General features: G+C 45.0%; 1 protein-coding gene across 1 annotated transcript; it reads right to left on the bottom strand.

Moving 5' to 3' along the window:
• Positions 1–2,496: 2,496 nt before the first annotated feature.
• LOC311123837 (HUWE1-associated protein modifying stress responses-like) lies at positions 2,497–20,275 on the bottom strand. Its single transcript, XM_084198062.1, has 4 exons — positions 19,911–20,275; positions 18,530–18,613; positions 17,026–17,316; positions 2,497–7,317 (listed from the first exon to the last, which is right to left on the bottom strand). Exons 1-4 carry the CDS (start codon positions 20,104–20,106, stop codon positions 7,061–7,063), a joined length of 828 nt encoding a protein of 275 aa, XP_084054188.1. The 5' UTR covers positions 20,107–20,275; the 3' UTR covers positions 2,497–7,060.
• Positions 20,276–20,486: the final 211 nt, after the last annotated feature.

Below are 20,486 nucleotides of genomic sequence, written 5' to 3'. Positions count from 1 at the left end.
TCCAGCTTTAAAGGGGAGATACAATGATAGCGGCACCCCCCATGGAAGTTATTTATATTGTAGCGAATTTGGTGGGTATCCCCGACCGGGACTAGAACCCGGGTTCAAAGACTGTCAAGCCATCACCTTAACTGTTATGCCAAATTCAGGATAAAGGCTAAAGGCAGTGGTGGAAAAAGTACCCAACTGTCATACTTGAGTAAAAGTATAGATACCTTAATAGAAAGTTACTCAAGTAAAAGTGTAAATCAGCCAGTAAAATACTACTTGAGTAAAAGTCTAAAAGTATTTGGTTTTAAATATACTTAAGTATCAAAAGTAACTAATTGCTAAAATATACTTAAGTATCAAAGGTAAAAGTAAAAATCATTTAAAATTCTTTATATTGAGCAAAGCAGATGGCATCATTTTCTTGTTTTTAAAATGTATGGATAGCCAGGGGCACACTCCAACACTCAGACATTATTTAGAAAAGATGCATTTGTGTTTAGTGAGTTCGCCAGGCCAGATGCAGTAGGGATGACCACGTGTTCTCTTGATAAGTGCATGAATTTGACAATATTCCTGTCCTGCTAAGCACTCAAAATTGAACGAGTACTTTTGGTTGTCAGGGAAAAAGTATTTATGTAGTATATATTGACGTTGCCTACTATCAGATACTGTATTTATTTAGTATACAGAATATTCGGAAAGTATTCAGACCCCTTGACTTTGTCCACATTTTGTTACGTTACAGCCTTATTCTAAAATTGATTCAATTATTTTTTTCCTCATCAATCTACACACAATACCCCATAATGACAAAGCAAAAACAGGTTTTTAGAAATGTTTGCAAATGTATAAAAAAAAAAAAGGAAATGTAAGTATTCAGACCCTTTACTCAGTACTTTGTTGAAGCACCTTTGGCAGCGATTACAGCCTCAGGTCTTCTTGGGTATGACGCTACAAGCTTGGCACACCTGTATTTGTGGAGTTTCTCCCATTCTTCTCTGCAGATCCTCTCAAGATCCGTCAGGTTGGATGGGGAGCGTCGCTGCACAGCTCTTTTCAGGTCTCTCCAGAGATGGTAGATCGGGTTCAAGTCCGGGCTCTGGTTGGGCCACAAAGGACATTCAGAGACTTGTCCCGAAAGCCACTCCTGCGTTGTCTTGGCTGTGTGCGTAGGGTCATTGTGTTGTTGGAAGGTGAACCTTCGCCCCAGTCTGAGGTCCTGAGCGCTCTGGAGCAGGTTTTCATCAAGGATCTCTCTGTACTTTGCTCCGTTCATCTTTCCCTTGGTCCTGACTAGTCTCCCAGTCCCTGAAAAACATCCCCATAGCATGATGCTGCCACCACCATGCTTCACCGTAGGGATGGTGCCAGGTTTCCTCCAGACGTGACGCTTGGCATTCAGGCCAAAGTGTTCAATTTTGGTTTCATCAGACCAGAGAATCTTGTTTCTCATGGTCCGAGAGTCATTTAGGTGCCTTTTGGAAAACTCCAAGCAGGCTGTCATGGCCTTTTACTGAGGAGTGGCTTCCGTCTGGCCACTACCATAAAGGCCTGATTGGTGGAGTGCTGCAGAGATGGTTGTCCTTCTGGAAGTTTCTTCCATCTCCACAGAGGAACTCTAGAGCTCTGTCAGAGTGACCATTGGGTTCTTGGTCACCTCCCTGACCAAGGCCCTTCTCCCCAGATTGCTCAGTTTGGCCGGGCGGCCAGCTCTAGGAAGAGTCTTGGCGGTTCCAAACTTCTTCCATTTAAGAATGGTGGAGGCTACTGTGTTCTTGGGGACCTTCAATGCTGCAGACATTTTTTAGTACCCTTCCCCAGATCTGTGCCGCGACACAATCCTGTCTCGGAGCTCTACGGACAATTCCTTCGACCTCATGTCTTGGTTTTTGCTCTGACATACACGGTCAACTGTGGGACCTGATATAGACAGGTGTGTTCCTTTCCAAATCATGTCCAATCAATTTGTAGAAACATCTCAAGGATGATCAATGGAAACAGGATGCACCAGAGCTCAATTAAAGTCTCATAGCAAAGGGTCTGAATACTTATGTAAATAAGGTATTTCCGTTTCAGTACATTGCTGAGGAATTGTTTTAATTTAATCCATTTTAGAATAAGGCTGTAATGTAACAAAATGTGGAAAAAGTCAAGGGGTCTGAATACTTTCCTAGAGCTGGCCGCCCAGCCAAACTGGGCAATCGGGGGAGAAGGGCCTTGGTCAGGGAGGTGACCAAGAACACAATGGTCACTCTGACAGAGCTCTAGAGTTCCTCTGTGGAGATGGAAGAAACTTCCAGAAGGACAACCTTCTCTGCAGCACTCCACCAATCAGGCCTTTATGGTAGTGGCCAGACGGAAGCCACTCCTCAGTAAATGGCACATGACAGCCCGCTTGGAGTTTTCCAAATGTAACCTTTTCACAATTGAGCTCATCTAAGACTTAGAAATGGGAAATACATTAAACTTGAAGGATACCTTGAGAAAGAGAGAATACCCAAAATGTAAAAGCATGTGTGTTTATTTATTTTTATGAAACGTAGTACATCAATTGCATTTGAAAGATTTATTGTATTCCTTTTCCAATGTGAACCACAGGCATCATACCAACACCTACATGTTAACTATATAGAGTCATGTGAACCACAGGCATCATACCAACACCTACATGTTAACTATATAGAGTCATGTGAACCACAGGGATCATACCAACACCTACATGTTAACTATATAGAGTCATGTGAACCACAGGGATCATACCAACACCTACATGTTAACTATATAGAGTAGCCATTCATCAAGTATCAGGAAACATTTGATAGTAGTGTTGGCTCTATAGAGATGGACCACAAGAGGCAGCCGACTTGGGGGACCTGCATCCCAGATGGCACCCTACATACTGCACTACACAGGGAATAGGATTCCATCTGGGACGCAGCCATAGGGTTCTCTAGTCACGTGATGCGGGGTGTAAGGATGGATGCCGTTCATTGGTAGATTGACAGAACTTCGGCCCCCCGCCCAGACAGCAGTTCAGGAGGACGTAAAACGGCGCGTTCGGATAGGATTGATTCTGTCAGATAGAAATAGGGAATCGTGTCAGCTCTATTCATTCTATTTCTATCTGAACCATTTAGAGCGTTTCCCCTTCACTGAATACACCCCACCTCTAAAACACTTGTGTTGAGCTGAATGGATTGGATAGGTGTAAGCAATATGCTGTAAATGTATTACCGATCACATTCTTTCAGCTCTACAAGAAATGCCTCCGGGAATAAGACCTGTCCCAAATGGCACGCTGCTCCCTACATAAGGCTTTTTGACCAGAGCCCTCAAAGTATTACACCCTATTCACTATATACGGCACTACTTAGGGGATAGGGTGCTATGTGGGACGTTAGTGTACTGGGCTCTGACGTCAACCGGTCTACATTCTAATGTCAAGAGGTCTACTCAGCGGGCTGAACGCCGCAGGGAGAACTGTAACGTACAGAGCTGTACAGAAGGACCTCCTAGTCTGCATGGCAGGAGAACATGGGGACAATCTCAATTGCATTTCCTTGATTCCTCATCCAAATGGGGTTCGAGAAGGCGGCGAGAGGGGAGGATACGAAGAATTAAGGAAAAACAATTGAGATTCTGCCCATGGTTATGTCCCAATTATCTCTCCTTCCTCCCAGTGTGCACTTGTTCACTTCACTGATTTGAAAGGAAATGACTGGTATAAGAAATATGGTGGAATCTCCCACTAGCCGATGTCTCCACCAGTACAATGCTTTTATATTTGTGGGAAGGGAGTGAACGAGCGTACACTTCAAGAGAAAGGAGATATTATTGGGGCGCGACCACCCCATACCTACGTCCAAAATGTCTCTAAGACCATATCTACCTCCCCATTTGCTCTGGTCAAAAGGTAGTTCTTCGACCATATCTACCTCCCCATGGGCCCTGGTCAAAGAGAATAGTGTGACATTTGGGATACACACTAACTGTGCTCCCTCTTGGTTTGAATAAGCAACCAGGATAGGATGAAGTGGCCCTAAGAACTGATCTCTGACCAGGTTCTGTATTCACAACGTGTCTCAGAGCATGAGTGTTGATCTACGATCAGACGCCCCCCAGTCTCTAGAATCGTATCCATTATGATCTGAAAGGTCAAACTGATCCTAGATCAGCACTCCTACTCTGACTTTGTGAATACAGGTCCTGCTTTCTGACCTCCTATTGGTTAAGCCAGGGCTCTAAGCTGACCTTTTTTTACAAGGAGCACATATGCGCTTAAGTTGAAAAATGTAGGCGAACACAAAGAAATTTAGGAGCACAATCAAAAATATTTTAGGTAATGAAGCTAGAATCTTTTTTTTTTTAATGCTCACTGGTGCTCCTAAATAAAAAAAATCCAGGTCGCACAGCAAAATATATAGGCGCATATGCGAGTAAAATGGTGGCACTGTAGAGCCCTGTATTAGGGTTAAAACTGTGGTTAATGTTAGCTGATCCTAGATCAGAGCGTTGGTACAACCTCAATCTGTGTCATTAAAAGGATAGTTCACCCAAATTACTAAATCTGTCCGACATGAAATGTAAAAAATGCTAATATCAGGGATAATGACTTGCTTGCATTGGGTTTGGACAAAAATGCTACAAAAGTTAGCATTTGGAGACCACGGCCAGTGGGGAGTTCAGTTCACTTGAACGTTTCCGGTGTTGTGGAACGGTTTGTACTGTACTTTTACGTTCTTGAACAGACTTTGCGATAGGTTTACTGTGTTCGTTGGGTGTGCCGGGGTGTGGCTTGAAGCAATGAGTCACGTATTTAAAGGGCAGCAGGGGATTTTGAACCCACAACCAAAACACTCCCTGTTTTTCAACTGGAAACTGGTACAGCACTGTCTCAGTTCAATTGAACATTCTATTACGTTATGTACTAAAACGCAGCACAGGTAAACTAAACCAAAGCATGGATTGCTGTATTCCTTGTCTATACAGGGTACAGAAACCAATGGCATTTTATAATTTGGGTAAACTATCCCGTTTCAGTTTTAATAGTCAGCCAACTGCAGCTTTTCACATCAACTCATTAACGCACACCCATTAGAAGACTGAGGCTACGTCACAATATCACCTGTTAGTATGGAGCGATGCACTGGATTGGCCATGCATACGGCATACTAAACAGTCGTGTGGACATTGGGATGTTAGGCCCTCGGCAACTGAAAGAACAATTCTGTGATAGTTTGTTTCCGGGAGGTCCACCTTCGCTCCTCCCACGTCTCTTCATCTGGGTGGTGTTCAGTACGGCACAGCATAGCAAAACATTTGGCAACTTAAAACAAACAAAACAAAGTTTCTCTTCTGGTTTGGGGCACGTTCATTACGGCACACCGTAGCAAAACATTAAAGTATGTTCCTCTTCCGTTTGGTGGCGGATTAACACCACCCAGTTTCCAGGGGGTGGGGAGGTGAAGGTGGTGGTGTTTGATTGAATACCTTAGGTGGAGGATCGACTGCCTAGTTGGTTCTGATGGAAGATCAACTTGCATGAGTTTAGATGTGAAAGAAGCTTAAGTGCAACATCCTTATTGCAACTCTGGTAATATGGTCATCACACAACCCCACAGAACAGCAGCAGATACAGAATAGAAGACGAGAAACGCAGGTTAACGCCGTTCACACTTTATGTTGCTTGAGCGTTTACCTGTCACACCTTCTGCAGAAATACGCATTGAAAGTACAGGGAGTGTTACTTTACTCACTGGGATCAGAGTTCACCTTCCTATTTGTTTTCACACTACATCACTGACTGGGGGGGGTCAGTCTGGCAACAGTCAGATATTAACCAAGCAGTTGGTATCACTGAGTGGTTCCTGAACTTTTAAATAGCCCAACACAAAAAGCAAGGTGGTGAATAAATGAACTAACTGTAGCAGAGGCATTGTAACCTGAAAATGAACACTGGGGTTAGTGCTCCAAATCGCACCCTCTTCCCTACATGGTGCACTACTTTTGACCAGAGTGCCCTATTAGGGCACTCTATATAGGGAATAGTGTGCGATTTGGGACGCTAACCCTGCGGGGTGGTTGCACTTGCAACTCAAACTTAAAATGACCGTTGAAGCACAGTTGTCAGACAGAAGGTAGCCTACATAATCAAACATCAACAGCCTGCTATTGGGGGGAATCAACCATCAGACCCACAGCCATGGAACTAGACACAGGAGACAGCGGGGCTGCTCCCAGATAACACCCTATCCCCTATATAGTGCACCACTTTTGAACAGGGCCCTATGTGGTAATATAGTAGGGTGCCATTTGGGACACAGACGGGGAAGCTCCAGTGAGGGATGTCCTCCTCCTCATCTTCATCACAGACAGCATCAATGTCCACTGAGCAGGATGAATAACAGAAAGAAATGAGTTGTAGTCTCTCCAACAGAACTACTTCCGGCATCAACCATTCTCTAGTTCACTGAGTAAGACAGATGTTTTCCATGACCCTCGTTTCATTAGGAAGGGAGGATGGGTGAGGATGGGAGAGGAGAGAGGGTGGGGCGACAAGTGTAGAGGATCAAGTGGCTTTTTTTATTGATTTCAAAATCAGCACAGTGCATTTCTCCTCTGAAAGGGGGCTGCGTCCCAACCTCCTTGATGCCTTTCTGTCCTCGCATCCTCTCGGTCACGAGCGCTGATCACTAAGGCTGCATTTACACAGGCAGCCCAATTCTGTTCTTTTGCCCAATTATTGGCAAAAGAACTGATCTGATTGGTCAAAAGACTAATTAGTGGAAAAATATCTGAATTAGGCTGCCTGTGTAAATGCAGCCTAATGGGGTTGTGAAGGATTGATGACAGGTTTCCAACACGCATGCTTTCATTTTAGACCAGTGCTCTCAACTACGAAAGGAGGCAAGGACAGGAGAACACCACCCACTCAACTAAATGGAAGGCCTCCTCAGTCCTCAACGCCGGTTCACTCCACAGCCATAAATCCTTCAGTCAGTCTGTCTCAAGAACACACCCCCTCCCACAAAAGGCTCTTAGCCCTCCCTGGGGCTGGGCCGCAAGCCAATCAGATCATCCGGTTGCGTTTATGGGTGGGGGAGTCTGTTATGACGTCATTGCACTGGGCGGAGCTGCGTTTCCTGGGGTTAGCGTCCAGGTGCAGGGCCATTTCGTCAGCGATGAAAGTGTTCAGGTCCACATCGTTGAGGCCGTTACGCCGACGCCCCACCGGGGTCGACCCACCCCCACCAGCACCCCCCACGTGGGTAGGAGAGCCTGGGGTACCGGAACGGACACTGATGCTGGCCATAGCCCCACTTAGACCTGGAGAGAGGACAGATTGGAGAGGAGGAGGAGGGGACAGATTGGAGAGGGGGGGGAGGAAAGAAAAAGATCACCACAAGGTCAAACAGAAGACAAGTCGTCTCCCCCCAGACTCAACTCAGAAGACAAGTCGTCTCCCCCCAGACTCAACTCAGAAGACAAGTCGTCTCCCCCCCAGACTCAACTCAGAAGACAAGTCGTCTCCCCCCCAGACTCATTTAGGCCATGGGGCACAATTGTGCATCCCCCAAACGTCACCCTATTCCCTATATAGTGCACTACTTTAGAGCAGGATCCATAGGGCTCTAGTCAAAAGTAGTGAACCATGTAGGGCAGGGATGGGCAACAGGCGGCCCTCCGGCCACATGAAGGCCCTCGGATCAACAACAAATTAAGGATCTCAACTTAGAATAGTAGAATACACAACGTGCAATTTCAAAATGTGATTGTGCATCAGCCATTTTTCTCTTGCTATGTAAGTCACTGAGTCAATTAGACCATGTCAGCTACAATTTTTATTTATTTATTTATTGCTAAGCTAGTTTGCAGCCAGCTACCTAAACTTATCATGGTCGAATTACTCAAAATATATTATGAAAACCCCATGGCAAAATGTGTAGAACTGCAGTAAACTTGCTTTAAAAAGACAAAAAAAATTCTACACCCCCATGGGCAAAGTATAGAATTGTGTGTGTGAGGGGATATTGATGTGGGTACGAAGACCAGCGAGAAACTGCGGCCCCTCATGACGAGTTCAGATTTGTTTTGGCCCCCACCCTGATGTAGGGAATAAGGTGCAATTTAGGACACGGCCTCTGAATGACGAATGCTGATCCTTTTGAGCAGGGTTCGTAGGGGTCTAGTCAAAAGTAGGGCTGTGACGATACCAGCATCGTGGCATTTGGGAAGTATGGTTTTCAACATAATGTGGTCCACTAACAAAGCTCAGAGGCCCTCACACACACAAAGAAAAACGCAAACATACACACGCCTATTTTGCAGAGCTGCTCTGCCAGAGGACAGGTGTGTATCTACAGGTGGTCCTCTGTAGCTCAGCTGGTAGAGCACGGTGCTTGTAACGCCAAGGTAGTGGGTTCGATCCCCAGGACCACCCATACACAAAACATTTATGCACGCATGACTGTAAGTCGCTTTGGATAAAAGCGTCTGCTAAAGGGCATATTATTATTATTACAGTGCATTCGGAAAGTATTCAGACCCCTTGACTTTTTCCACTTTGTTACGTTACAGCCTTATTCTACAATGGATTAAATGTTGTTTTTCCCCCCTCAATCTACACACAATACCCCATAATGACAAAGTAAAAACAAGTTTTAAATTTTTTGGGGAAATGTATTAGAAATAAAATCGCATTTACATAAGTATTCAGACCCTTTACTCAGTACTTTCTTGAAGCACCTTTGGCAGCGATTTCAGCCTCGAGTCTTCTTGGGTATGAAGCTACAAGCTTGGCACACCTGTTTTTGGGGAGTTTCTCCCATTCTTCTCTGCAGATCCTCTCAAGCTCTGTCAGGTTGGATGGGGAGTGTCGCTGCACAGCTATTTTCAGGTCTCTCCAGAGATGTTTGATTGGGTTCAAGTCCAGGCTCTGGCTGGGCCACTCAAGGACATACAGAGACTTGTCCCGAAGCCACTCCTGCGTTGTCTTGGCTGTGTGCTTAGGGTCATTGTCCTGTTGGAAGGTGAACCTTCGCCCCAGTCTGAGGTCCTGAGCACTCTGGAGCAGGTTTTCATCAAGGATCTCTGAACTTTTCTCCGTTCATCTTTCCCTCGATCCTGACTAGTCTCCCAGTCCCTGCCGCTGAAAAACATCCCCACAGCATGATGCTGCCACCCCCATGCTTCACCATAGGGATGGTGCCAGGTTTCCTCCAGACGTGACGCTTGGCATTCAGGCCAAAGAGTTCAATCTTGGTTTCATCAGGCCAGAGAATCTTGTTTCTCATGGTCTGAGTCCTTTAGGTGCCTTTTAGCAAACTCCAAGCGGGCTGTCATGTGCCTTTTACTGAGGAGTGGCTTCCGTCTGGCCACTCCACCATAAAGGCCTGATTGGTCGAGTGCTGCAGAGATGGTTGTCCTTCTGGAAGGTTCTCCAATCTCCACAGAGGAACTATGGAGCACTGTCAGAGTGACCATCGGGTTCTTGGTCACCTCCCTGACCAAGGCCCTTCTCCCCAGATTGCTCAGTTTGGCCAGGCGGCCAGCTCTAGGAAGAGTCTTGGTGATTCCAAACTTCTTCCATTTAAGAATGATGGAGGCCACTTTGTTCTTGGGGACCTTCAATGCTGCAGAAACGTTTTGGTACCCTTTCTCTCTGAGCTCTACAGACAATTCCTTCGACCTCATGGCTTGGTTTTTGCTCTGACAACTGTGGAACCTTATATAGACAGGTGTGTGCCTTTCCAAATCATGTCCAATCAATTGAATTTAACACAGGTGGACTCCAATCAAGTTGTAGACACATCTCAAGGATGATCAATGGAAACAGGATGCACTGGAGATCAATTTTGAGTCATATCAAAAGGTCTGAATACTTAGGCTATGTAAATAAAGGTATGTTTTTTATTTTAAATAAATAAATAAAATAACATTTATATAAAAACTTGTTTTCGCTTTGTCATTATGGGGTATTGTGTGTAGATTGATAAGGACATTTTATTATTTAATCCATTTTAGAATAAGGCTGTAACGTAACAAAATATGGAAAAAGTCAAAGGGTCTGAATACTTTCCGAATGCACTGTATCTGTGTATTTACTGTGCAGTGCTATGGCCTTTGACCCTAACCGTTAGAACTACAGATATAGCTGTGTATTTACTATGAAGAGCTATGGCCTCTCTGACCCTAACCATTAGAACTACAGATATAGCTGTGTATTTACTGTGCAGTGCTTTGTCCTCTCTGACCCTAACCATTAGAACTACAGATATAGCTGTGTATTTACTTTGCAGTGCAATGGCCTCTACATGTAAAACATATGGTGAGGTCCAGAAGTACTTGGACAGCGACACATTTGTTGTTGTTTTGGTTCTGTAGATACAGTGCAGTTAGGCTGTGAGGCTCGTCTACATGAGATTCTTATGGATAAGAGTGCGGTTGTTGTTTTTTGTCGAATGGCAGTCAAGCATCGATCATCATGTCACCAGAATAAGAACCTCAATATTTATTGGAAAGGAGCATCAAGCTCATCACCGTGCACTTTCACCACCCTGTGAAATTCATCACGTATTTCATTGGTAGCCTAATAAACTGAATGCTTTTCCGGAGTATCATATCATCGCGTGACTCCAAGTTAACTTCGATATGATGGTTATTATATAAATATTTGCGCATTAAGGCGTTTCACCACCATTTCTCGCATAATTAACCATCAAAACAGGCAAAGCATCAATACAGGACTATGATCGAATCCTACTACACTAGCTCTGACGCTTGTTGGTTGTGGCAGGGCTTGCAAACCATCACAGATTACAAAAGGGAAACACGGGCGCGAGCTTCCCAGTGACTCAAGCCTACCAGACGAGCTAAATGCCTTCTATGCTCGCTTCGAGGCAAGCAACACTGAACCATGCATGAGAGCACCAGCTGTTTTGGACTCAGAGTATGCGCTGACCAGCTGGCAAGTGTCTCCACTAAGATTTTCAAACTCTCCCTGACCCAGTCTGTAATACCTACATGTTTCAAGCAGACCTTGCACAGTTATTCACTGCGTTAGCACACTCCGCCAACCCTGATGTTCTAGCAGTGTCTGAATCCTGGCTTAGGAAGGCCACCAAAAATTCTGAAATGTCCATCCCCAACTATAACATTTTCCGTCTAGATAGAACTGCCAAAGGGGGTGGAGTTGCAATCTACTGTAGAGATAGCCTGCAGAGCTCTATCATACTATCCAGGTCTGTGCCCAAACAGTTTGAGCTTCTACTTCTAAAAATCCACCTTTCCAGAAATAAATCTCTCACTGTTGCCGCTTGCTACAGACCCCCCTCAGCCCCCAGCTGTGCCCTGGACACCATATGTGAATTAATTGCCCCCCATCTATCCTCAGAGTTCGTACTGCTTGGTGACCTAAACTGGGATATGCTTAACACCCCGGCCATCCTACAATCTAAACTAGATGCCCTCAATCTCACACAAATTATCAACGAACCTACCAGGTACAACCCTAAATCCGTAAACATGGGTACCCTCATAGATATCATCCTGACTAACTTACCCTCTAAATACACCTCCGCTGTCTTCAACCAGGATCTCAGCGATCACTGCCTTATTGCCTGCGTCCGTAACGGGTCCGCGGTCAAACGACCACCCCTCATCACTGTCAAACGCTCCCAAAAACACTTCAGCGAGCAGGCCTTCCTAATTGACCTGGCCCAGGTATCCTGGATGGATATAGATCTCATTCCGTCAGTAGAGGATGCCTGGTTGTTCTTTAAAAGTAATTTCCTCTCAATCTTAAATAAACATGCCCCATTCAAAAAATACAGAACTAAGAACAGATATAGCCCCTGGTTCTCCTCAGACTTGACTGCCCTTGACCAGCACAAAAATATCCTGTGGCGTACTGCATTAGCATCAAATAGCCCCCGCGATATGCAACTTTTCAGGGAAGTTCGGAACCAATATACACAAGCAGTTAGGAAAGCAAAGGCTAACTTTTTCAAACAGAAATTTGCTTCCTGTAGCACTAACTCCAAAAAGTTTTGGGACACTGTAAAGTCCATGGAAAATAAGAGCACTTCCTCCCAGCTGCCCACTGCACTGAGGCTAGGAAACACTATCACCACCGATAAATCTACAATAATCGAGAATTTCAACAAGCATTTTGCTACGGCTGGCCATGCTTTCCACCTGGCTACCACTACCCTGGCCACCAGCTCTGCACCCTCCGCTGCAACTTGCCCATGCCCCCCCCGCTTCTCCTTCACACAAATCCAGACAGCTGATGTTCTGAAAAAGCTGCAAAATCTGGACCCCTACAAATCTTCTGGGCTAGACAATCTGGACCCTTTCTTTCTAAAACTAGCCGCCGAAATTGTCGCAACCCCTATTACTAGCCTGTTCAACCTCTCTTTCGTAACGTCTGAGATCCCCAGAGATTGGAAAGCTGCCGCGGTCATCCCCCTCTTCAAAGGGGGTGACACTCTAGATCCAAACTGTTACAGACCCATATCCATCCTGCCCTGCCTTTCAAAAGTTTTTGAAAGCCAAGTCAACAAACAGATCACCGACCATTTCGAATCCCACCGTACCTTCTCCGCTATGCAATCCGGTTTCCGAGCTGGTCATGGGTGCACTTAAGCCACGCTCAAGGTACTAAACGATATTATAACCGCGATCGATAATAGACAGTACTGTGCAGCCGTTTTCATTGACCTGGCCAAGGCTTTCGACTCTGTCAACCACCGCATTCTTATTGGCAGACTAAATAGCCTTGGTTTCTCAAATGACTGCCTCGCCTGGTTCACCAACTACTTCTCAGATAGAGTTCAATGTGTCAAATCGGAGGGCCTGTTGTCTGGACCTATGGCAGTCTCTATGGGGGTGCCACAGGGTTCAATTCTTGGGCCGACTCTTCTCTCTGTGTATATCAATGACGTCGCTCTTGCTGCTGGTGACTCTCAGATCCACCTCTACGCAGACAACACCATTTTGTATACATCTGGCCCTTCATTGGACACTGTGTTAACAAACCTCCAAACGAGCTTCAATGCCATACAACACTCCTTCAGTAGCCTCCAACTGCTCTTGAACACTAGTAAAACTAAATGCATGCTCTTCAACCGAACGCTGCTTGCACCCGCCCACCCGACTAGAATCACTACTCTCGACGGGTCTGACCTAGAGTATGTGGACAACTACAAATATCTAGGTGTCTGGTTAGACTGTAAACTCTCCTTCCAGACTCACATTAAGAATCTCCAATCCAAAGTTAAATCTAGAATCGGTTTCCTATTTCGCAACAAAGCCTCCTTCACTCATGCTGCCAAACATGCCCTCGTAAAACTGACTATCCTACCGATCCTTGACTTCGGCAATGTCATTTACAAAATAGCCTCCAACACTCTACTCAGCAAATTGGATGTAGTCTATCACAGTGCCATCCGTTTTGTCTCCAAAGCCCCATATAATACCCACCACTGTGACCTGTACGCTCTTGTTGGCTGGTCCTCACTACATATTCGTCGCCAAACCCACTGGCTCCAGGCCATCTATAAATCACTGCTAGGCAAATCCCCGCCTTATCTTAGCTCATTGGTCACCATAGCAACACCCACCCGTAGTCTGCGCTCCAGCAGGTATATTTCACTGGTCATCCCCAAAGCCAACACCTTCTTTGGCCGCAATTCCTTCCAGTTCTCTGCTGCCAATGACTGGAACAAATTGCAAAAATCTCTGAAGCTGGAGACTCTTATCTCCCTCACTAACTTTAAGCATCAGTTGTCAGAGCACCTTACCGATCACTGCACCTGTACACAGCCCATCTGAAATTAGCCCGCCCAACTACCTCATCCCTATATTGTTATTTATTTTGCTCATTTGTACCCCAGTATCTCTATTTGCACATCATCTCTTGCACATCTATCATTCCAGTGTTAATACTAATTGTAATTATTTTGCACTATAGCCTATTTATTGCCTTACCTCCATAACTTGCTACATTTGCACACACTGTATGTGTATATATATATATATATATATATATATATATATATATATTATGTTGTATTTTTGACTTTGTTTTGTTTTACCCCATATGTAACTCTGTGTTGTTGTTTTTATCGCACTGCTTTGCTTTATCTTGGCCAGGTCGCAGTTGTAAATGAGAACTTGTTCTCAACTGGTTTACCTGGTTAAATAAAGGTGAAATAAAGGTGAAATAAAAAATAAAAATAAAAACCACCATAGTCCCTGTGCCCAAGAATGCCAAGGTAACCTGTCTAAACGACTATCGCCCTGTAGCACCCACATCTGTAGCTAAGGAATGCTTTGAAAAGGCTGGTTATGGCTAACATCAATACCATCATCCCAGACACCCTGGACCAACTCCAATTCACATACCACCCCAACAGATTCACAGATGACACAATCTCTACTGCACTCCACACTGCCCTTTCCCACCTATACAAGAGGAACACCTATGTGAGAATGCCGTTCATTGACTAAAGCTCAGCATTCAATGCAATAGTGCCCTCCAAACTCATCGCAAAGGGCCCTGGGACTAAACACCTCCCTCTGCAACTGCATCCTGGACTTCCTGCTGGGCCGTCCCCAGGTGGTGAGGGTAGCCAACATCATCTGCCACACTGACCCTCAAAACTTAGTCCCCTCCTGTACTCCCTGTTCACCCACGACTGCGTTGCCTGGCACGACTCCAAAGCAATCATTAAGTTTGCCGACAACACGATGATGGTCCCTCAGGAGGCTGAAAAGATTTGGCATGGGCCCTCAGATCTTCTACAGGTGCACCATTGAGAGCATCTTGACTGGCTGCATCAACGCTTGGTATGGCAACTGCTTGGCCTCCGACCCCAAGGCACTACAGAGGGTAGTGCGTACGGCCCAGTACATCACTGGGGCCAAGCTTCCTGCTATCCAGGACCTCTATACCAGGCGGTGTCAGAGGAAGGCCCTAAATATTGTCAAAGACTTCACCCAAGTCATAGACTGTTCTCTCTGCTACCGCACGGCAAGCAGTACCAGAGCGCCAAGTCTAGGTCCAACAGTCTAGGTCCAATAGTCCGGGTAGCCATGATTAGCTGTTAGAAACAGCTTCTACCCCCAAGCCATAAGACTCCTGAACAGCTAATCATGGCTACCCGGACTATTTGCATTGTCCGGGTGCAAAGAAGCTGGGACCCCAGTCTCAAAGATAACCATTAGTAACACACTACGCCGTCATGGATTAAAATCCTGCAGCGCACGCAAGGTCCCCCTGCTCAAGCCAGCGCATGTCCAGGCCCGTCTGAAGTTTGCCAATGACCATCTGGATGATCCAGAGGAGGAATGGGAGAAGGTAATGTGGTCTGATGAGACAAAAATAGAGCTTTTTGGTCTAAACTCCACTCGCCGTGTTTGGAGGAAGAAGAAGGATGAGTACAACCCCAAGAACACCATCCCAACCGTGAAGCATGGAGGTGGAAACATCATTCTTTGGGGATGCTTTTCTGCAAAGGGGACAGAACGACTGCACCGTATTGAGGGGAGGATGGATGGGGCCATGTATCGCGAGATCTTGGCCAACAACCTCCTTCCCTCAGTAAGAGCATTGAAGATGGGTCGTGGCTGGGTCTTCCAGCATTACATTTACATTTTAGTCATTTAGCAGACGCTCTTATCCAGAGCGACTTACAGTTAGTGAATACATATTTGTTTTTATACTGCCCCCCCGTGGGAATCGAACCCATAACCCTGGCGTTGCAAACGCCATGCTCTATCAACTGAGCTACATCCCTGCCGGCCATTCCCTCCCCTACCCTGGGCCAATTGTGCGCCGCCCATGAGTCTCCCGGTCGCGGCCGGCTGCGACAGAGCCTGGATTCGAACCAGGATCTCTAGTGGCACAGTTAGCACTGCGATGCAGTGCCTTAGACCACTGCGCCACTCAGGAGCATGACAACGACCCGAAACACACAGCCAGGGCAACTAAGGAGTGGCTCCGTAAGAAGCATCTTAAGGTCCTGGAGTGGCCTAGCCAGTCTCCAGACCTGAACCCAATAGAAAATCTTTGGAGGGAGCTGAAAGTCCATATTGCCCAGCGACAGCCCCGAAACCTGAAGGATCTGGAGAAGGTCTGTATGGAGGAGTGGGCCAAAATCCCTGCTGCAGTGTGCGCAAACCTGGTCAAGACCTACAGGAAACGTATGATCTCTGTAATTGCAAACAAAGGTTTCTGTACCAAATATTAAGTTCTGCTTTTCTGATGTATCAAATACTTATGTCATGAAATAAAAAATGCAAATGTTTTACTTAAAAATCATACAATGTGATTTTCTGGATTTTTGTTTTAGATTCCGTCTCTCACAGTTGAAGTGTACCTATGATAAAAAAGTACAGACCTCTACATGCTTTGTAAGTAGGAAAACCTGCAAAATCTGCAGTGTATCAAATACTTGTTCTCCCCACTGTATGCATAGTGACTTTAGGCATGTGATGAATAAAATTGTATTTGACTGATTTGACTTGCAGCCAAGTTACAGCCCAAGCACACATCTAAATCCACAAAGAAATGGTTGAATGGCCACATCAACAACATTTTGCAATGGCCATCTCAGTCACCGGATATGAAACCCATTGAAAACCTGTGCTTTGAATTGAAGAGGGCAGTCCATAATTGCAGATGAAGGATAAAGGATCTGGAAGGATTCTGTATGGAGGAATGGTCTAAGATCCCTCCCAATGTGTACCCCAACTCATAAAACATATCAGGAAAAGGCTCAGTTTCGTTATCCTCGCAAGGCGAGGTATTGAAAGGTATAGAAAACAGGGGTGTCAAATTTTGACCCCTGAGAGAAAACAATTACTTGTTGAATAAAATCTCTCTGCACAATTGTATTAGAATAAAATTATATAATTTCCTAAACCATATAATATAGCTCAGTATTCAAATTGTTGATTTTATACAGTCATTTTTTCTCACCTTTATCAAGGTTGTCAATTTTGGAAACCACTGTATATCTGTGTATTTACCATGCAGTGCGATGGCCTCTCTGAAGGGCTGGAGGTCAGCCTCCACAGAGGAGTCAGTCTCTGGGGCCGGGGGAGGCCGGTTAGGGGAAACCATGGTCAGTCTGTGTCCTGGGGTGAGGGTGGCTCTGGAGCTCCGGGGGGGTGGGGCCCGGCCACACAGGAAGCTGATGAGGTCCTCCCGCCGGATGGTTCTCCTCCTTTTCTTCACCCAGGCCAGCACATCCTTGTTGCGACGCTGGTGGCTGATCTGTAAACCCAGGTCGTAGCTACGCTGGTGAGCCTCCACAGACTCTGGGGGCAGAAAGAGAGGAAGGAGAGTGTGTACGTCTGACAGTGAGTGAGAACGTGGGAGAGAGAAAGTGTGTGTGAGAGAGTCTGTACGTCTGACAGTGAGTGAGTACGTGTGAGAGAGAAAGTGTGTGTGTGTGTGAGAGAGAGAGAGAGAAACGTGTGATGGAGACTTGGTTGAAGGTTCCTTTGTGTAGCCTGAGTGAAATGTGTGACTAACAGCTGACAGTTCACTACAGAACTATAGCCCCCCCCCCCGTTCTGAACATTAACACGCATCAATTGTGGTAAAGTTTTGGAAACATAAGTACCTTCTTTCAAAACAGCAAGAAATAACTTTCAAAAAACAAAACGGTTAAATTGATACACACCTTTATAGGTTTAGTGTTCCCACACAGCCATATCTCCATGTTACAGCGCTTGTTAAGGGAAAACAAGGGCAATCACCTGTGCTAATTAGCTATGTGCTCCGAACACCTGTGTGTAAGCGTAACTCGGGAAGTGCAGTGGAAGTGTAGTTTCATTTGATGAGGCACCCATAGCTGTGTGGATCTGTAACTGCTACAGTAAGTGTTTATTTTTTTCCCCTCGCTGATGAAAAGGGCCATATGTTTCTGAAAGCCGTACCCAAGCGATGATTATTGACATTTCTAAACCTTAAAACAGTGTCAGGATTGTAGTTCACATGAGCCAGTCGTTGGCGAAGCTGACGGCTGAAAATTGTAGGGAGAAGGCAGAATGCTGCCTAGAGTTTGAGAGTCAAACCCTGCTGTGCACTCCAGGACCAGAACTGGAGAGGATGGCTGTAAACTGTGAGATTGTCAATATTCATGTGACTAGAAGAGGCCCATGATTGTTTACAAGTTTCTATCGATCTACTAATCAATACATGTCCCATTTACAGCAGAATGACAAAGGAAATCCTTTGGACTTTTATGATGAGCCTTTGGTTCTCAACCTTTTTTGGTTACTGTACATTTTGCTCTGTCCGGACTATCCTCTAATGAGTCTTCTCAAGTACCCTACCCCCTGTGGATAGGCCAAGTACCTTGACAGCTACTGTGCAAACCAATACACATTTAGACTACAGCAGAATGATAAAGAAAAAGCCTATGGACTGTTATGATGATCCTATACTGTCCGATCTTATATTGTTGTGAAAGCAGGTGAGAAGACAGAAGAAACTGAAAACACTTCGAGTATCCCTGACACCTACCTTTGTACAGGTTGGTTACGGCTGTGGCAGCGTTTTGAAACGGCACCCACAAAGAAAGCCCCCCCTGTTGGTGACATACTCGGTCTGTCGAGACAACACACACCACCAAAAACATTACAGGTTTGTTGGAATAGATAGCCTGGTTGACAACAGTTTACATAAATAGCAAGTTAGACCCCAATTCAAACAGTATTCCCACTTTTGTAGTACACTTTAGTACATGATACAAGGCACGTTATATGGTAATATGGCAACACATCTGAGACTGAAAGCTTCTTGATTACAGGATACTTTCATTCGCCATTTTGTCTTGCATCTAGAGCTGCAGGCGGGCTTTGGAATATAAATAACTGTCAGCCAGCGCTAGATGGCCAACTCGACAGTTTAGAAGCACGAGTGCATAACGCACCAACTAAATTGCCCTTTCAGCAGGAACGTTGCAGTCGTAAATTAGAAACACTGGCTAAAGAAATTGTTACGATAGTTCAGTATATCTATGAGAAGTATTACAGTAGCAGGTAAGAATTCTCAATAACCCCAAAGCCAATATAGTAAATCTTCGCCATTTTGTTAAATTTTCAGTATGCATTGATAAAACAACTCGGACTATTCGTTGATTGTAGACTTAAACCAAAACTGCAACGAAATGTATTATATAACTTTAATGTATATCTATGGAAAGTAATATTAGCCCCACAGACCTAACAAAAATAAAACACTGAAAGATGCAATCTGTCACAGGGTAATGTCGCGTAGCGATGATTGTTGTTTCCATCGCCATTTTGTTTCTTTAATACATGCACTCAACAGCGTTTAACGTTAGCTACTTGTTCACTGACATTGTCGGACTCGCAGTTTCTCTAACCAGATGGTTAACTAACTTACTAACACCATAAACCATATTAGTTTAAAGACTGGATTAACGTTAGTTAGCTATTCAACTAACTTATCTACCAAAAGTTTGTTGGCTGGTTTTGTTGGTTGGCAGCTATCGTTAGCTAACGGTAGTAGCTAAGAGGTAAACGTCGGCGAACAACAGCCAAAGCAAACTACTGTAACGTTAAGCAATCATTTATTTTCATAAATATACATTTAGATGATCTGTTTTACTAACACAAAAAACGAGCAAACTATCTATAATTACGGATTGTCTTGACTTAGATGGCAAACAGTGGCAACGCAACAGTAGCTAGCTAACCAGCTGATCAGCTGAGCTGGTAAACTAGCTAGTTAGCTAAGTTAGCTACTAGCTAGGTAGCTAACATTAGCTAGTTCCCACCGCCACTAAGTGACTGACTAACATAGCAAGCTAAGTAACAAGGCGCAGGGGTGGCAGCCGACTAACGTAAGTTAGGTAGCTAGTTCTGGTCTTGTCTCGGACCTTTGTAGAGCTGAGCCACAGCAGTGGCGGAATTCTGGAAGAGATGCCACAATTTATCCTGGTCATTATCGGCCTCCTCCTCGTTTGACTCCCTTTGCTCGGCTTCGGCCAAACACTGCCGCTCCCATTTTGAGAACCAATGTTCGGGTCCGTGTTCCTGAATCTCTGGGTCTCCGTCTTTCTTCTTCTCCTCCATTTACCACGCTAAAACCTCAGGTAGATTACAGCTTTAGTATGCCGATTAATAAATTACTTCGCGATGCGAATAAATATCCGTTAGTAAATTCATTAATTTTGTTATTACTTGGTAGCTGTTTCTCAAACCAACTACTCCAGTCTGAAAAGACTCTGCAACTATTTTTTTGACGTTGCCGACGTCCGCCTATATAAAAGTCATACTACCGTGTTGTCGTTTCTACTCCGCCTCTATTTGAAATAGTCAGCAGTGATTGGCTAGTATGGCGATGGGGCGTGGCTTCGGTTTTGTGCTGAAAATGTCAGTGGACCACAGAAACATCTGTCACAGAAATGACACAAAGGAACGCCACGAAAATTCTTAGCAACTTAAGCTTGTGT

The sequence above is a fragment of the Coregonus lavaretus genome (assembly GCF_964263955.1).
Source record: "Coregonus lavaretus genome assembly, contig: HAP1_SCAFFOLD_134, whole genome shotgun sequence".
Taxonomy (NCBI): Eukaryota; Metazoa; Chordata; class Actinopteri; order Salmoniformes; family Salmonidae; genus Coregonus; species Coregonus lavaretus.
Note: the sequence above shows the minus strand (reverse complement) of the source record. Positions and strands in the feature narration are given on the sequence as shown.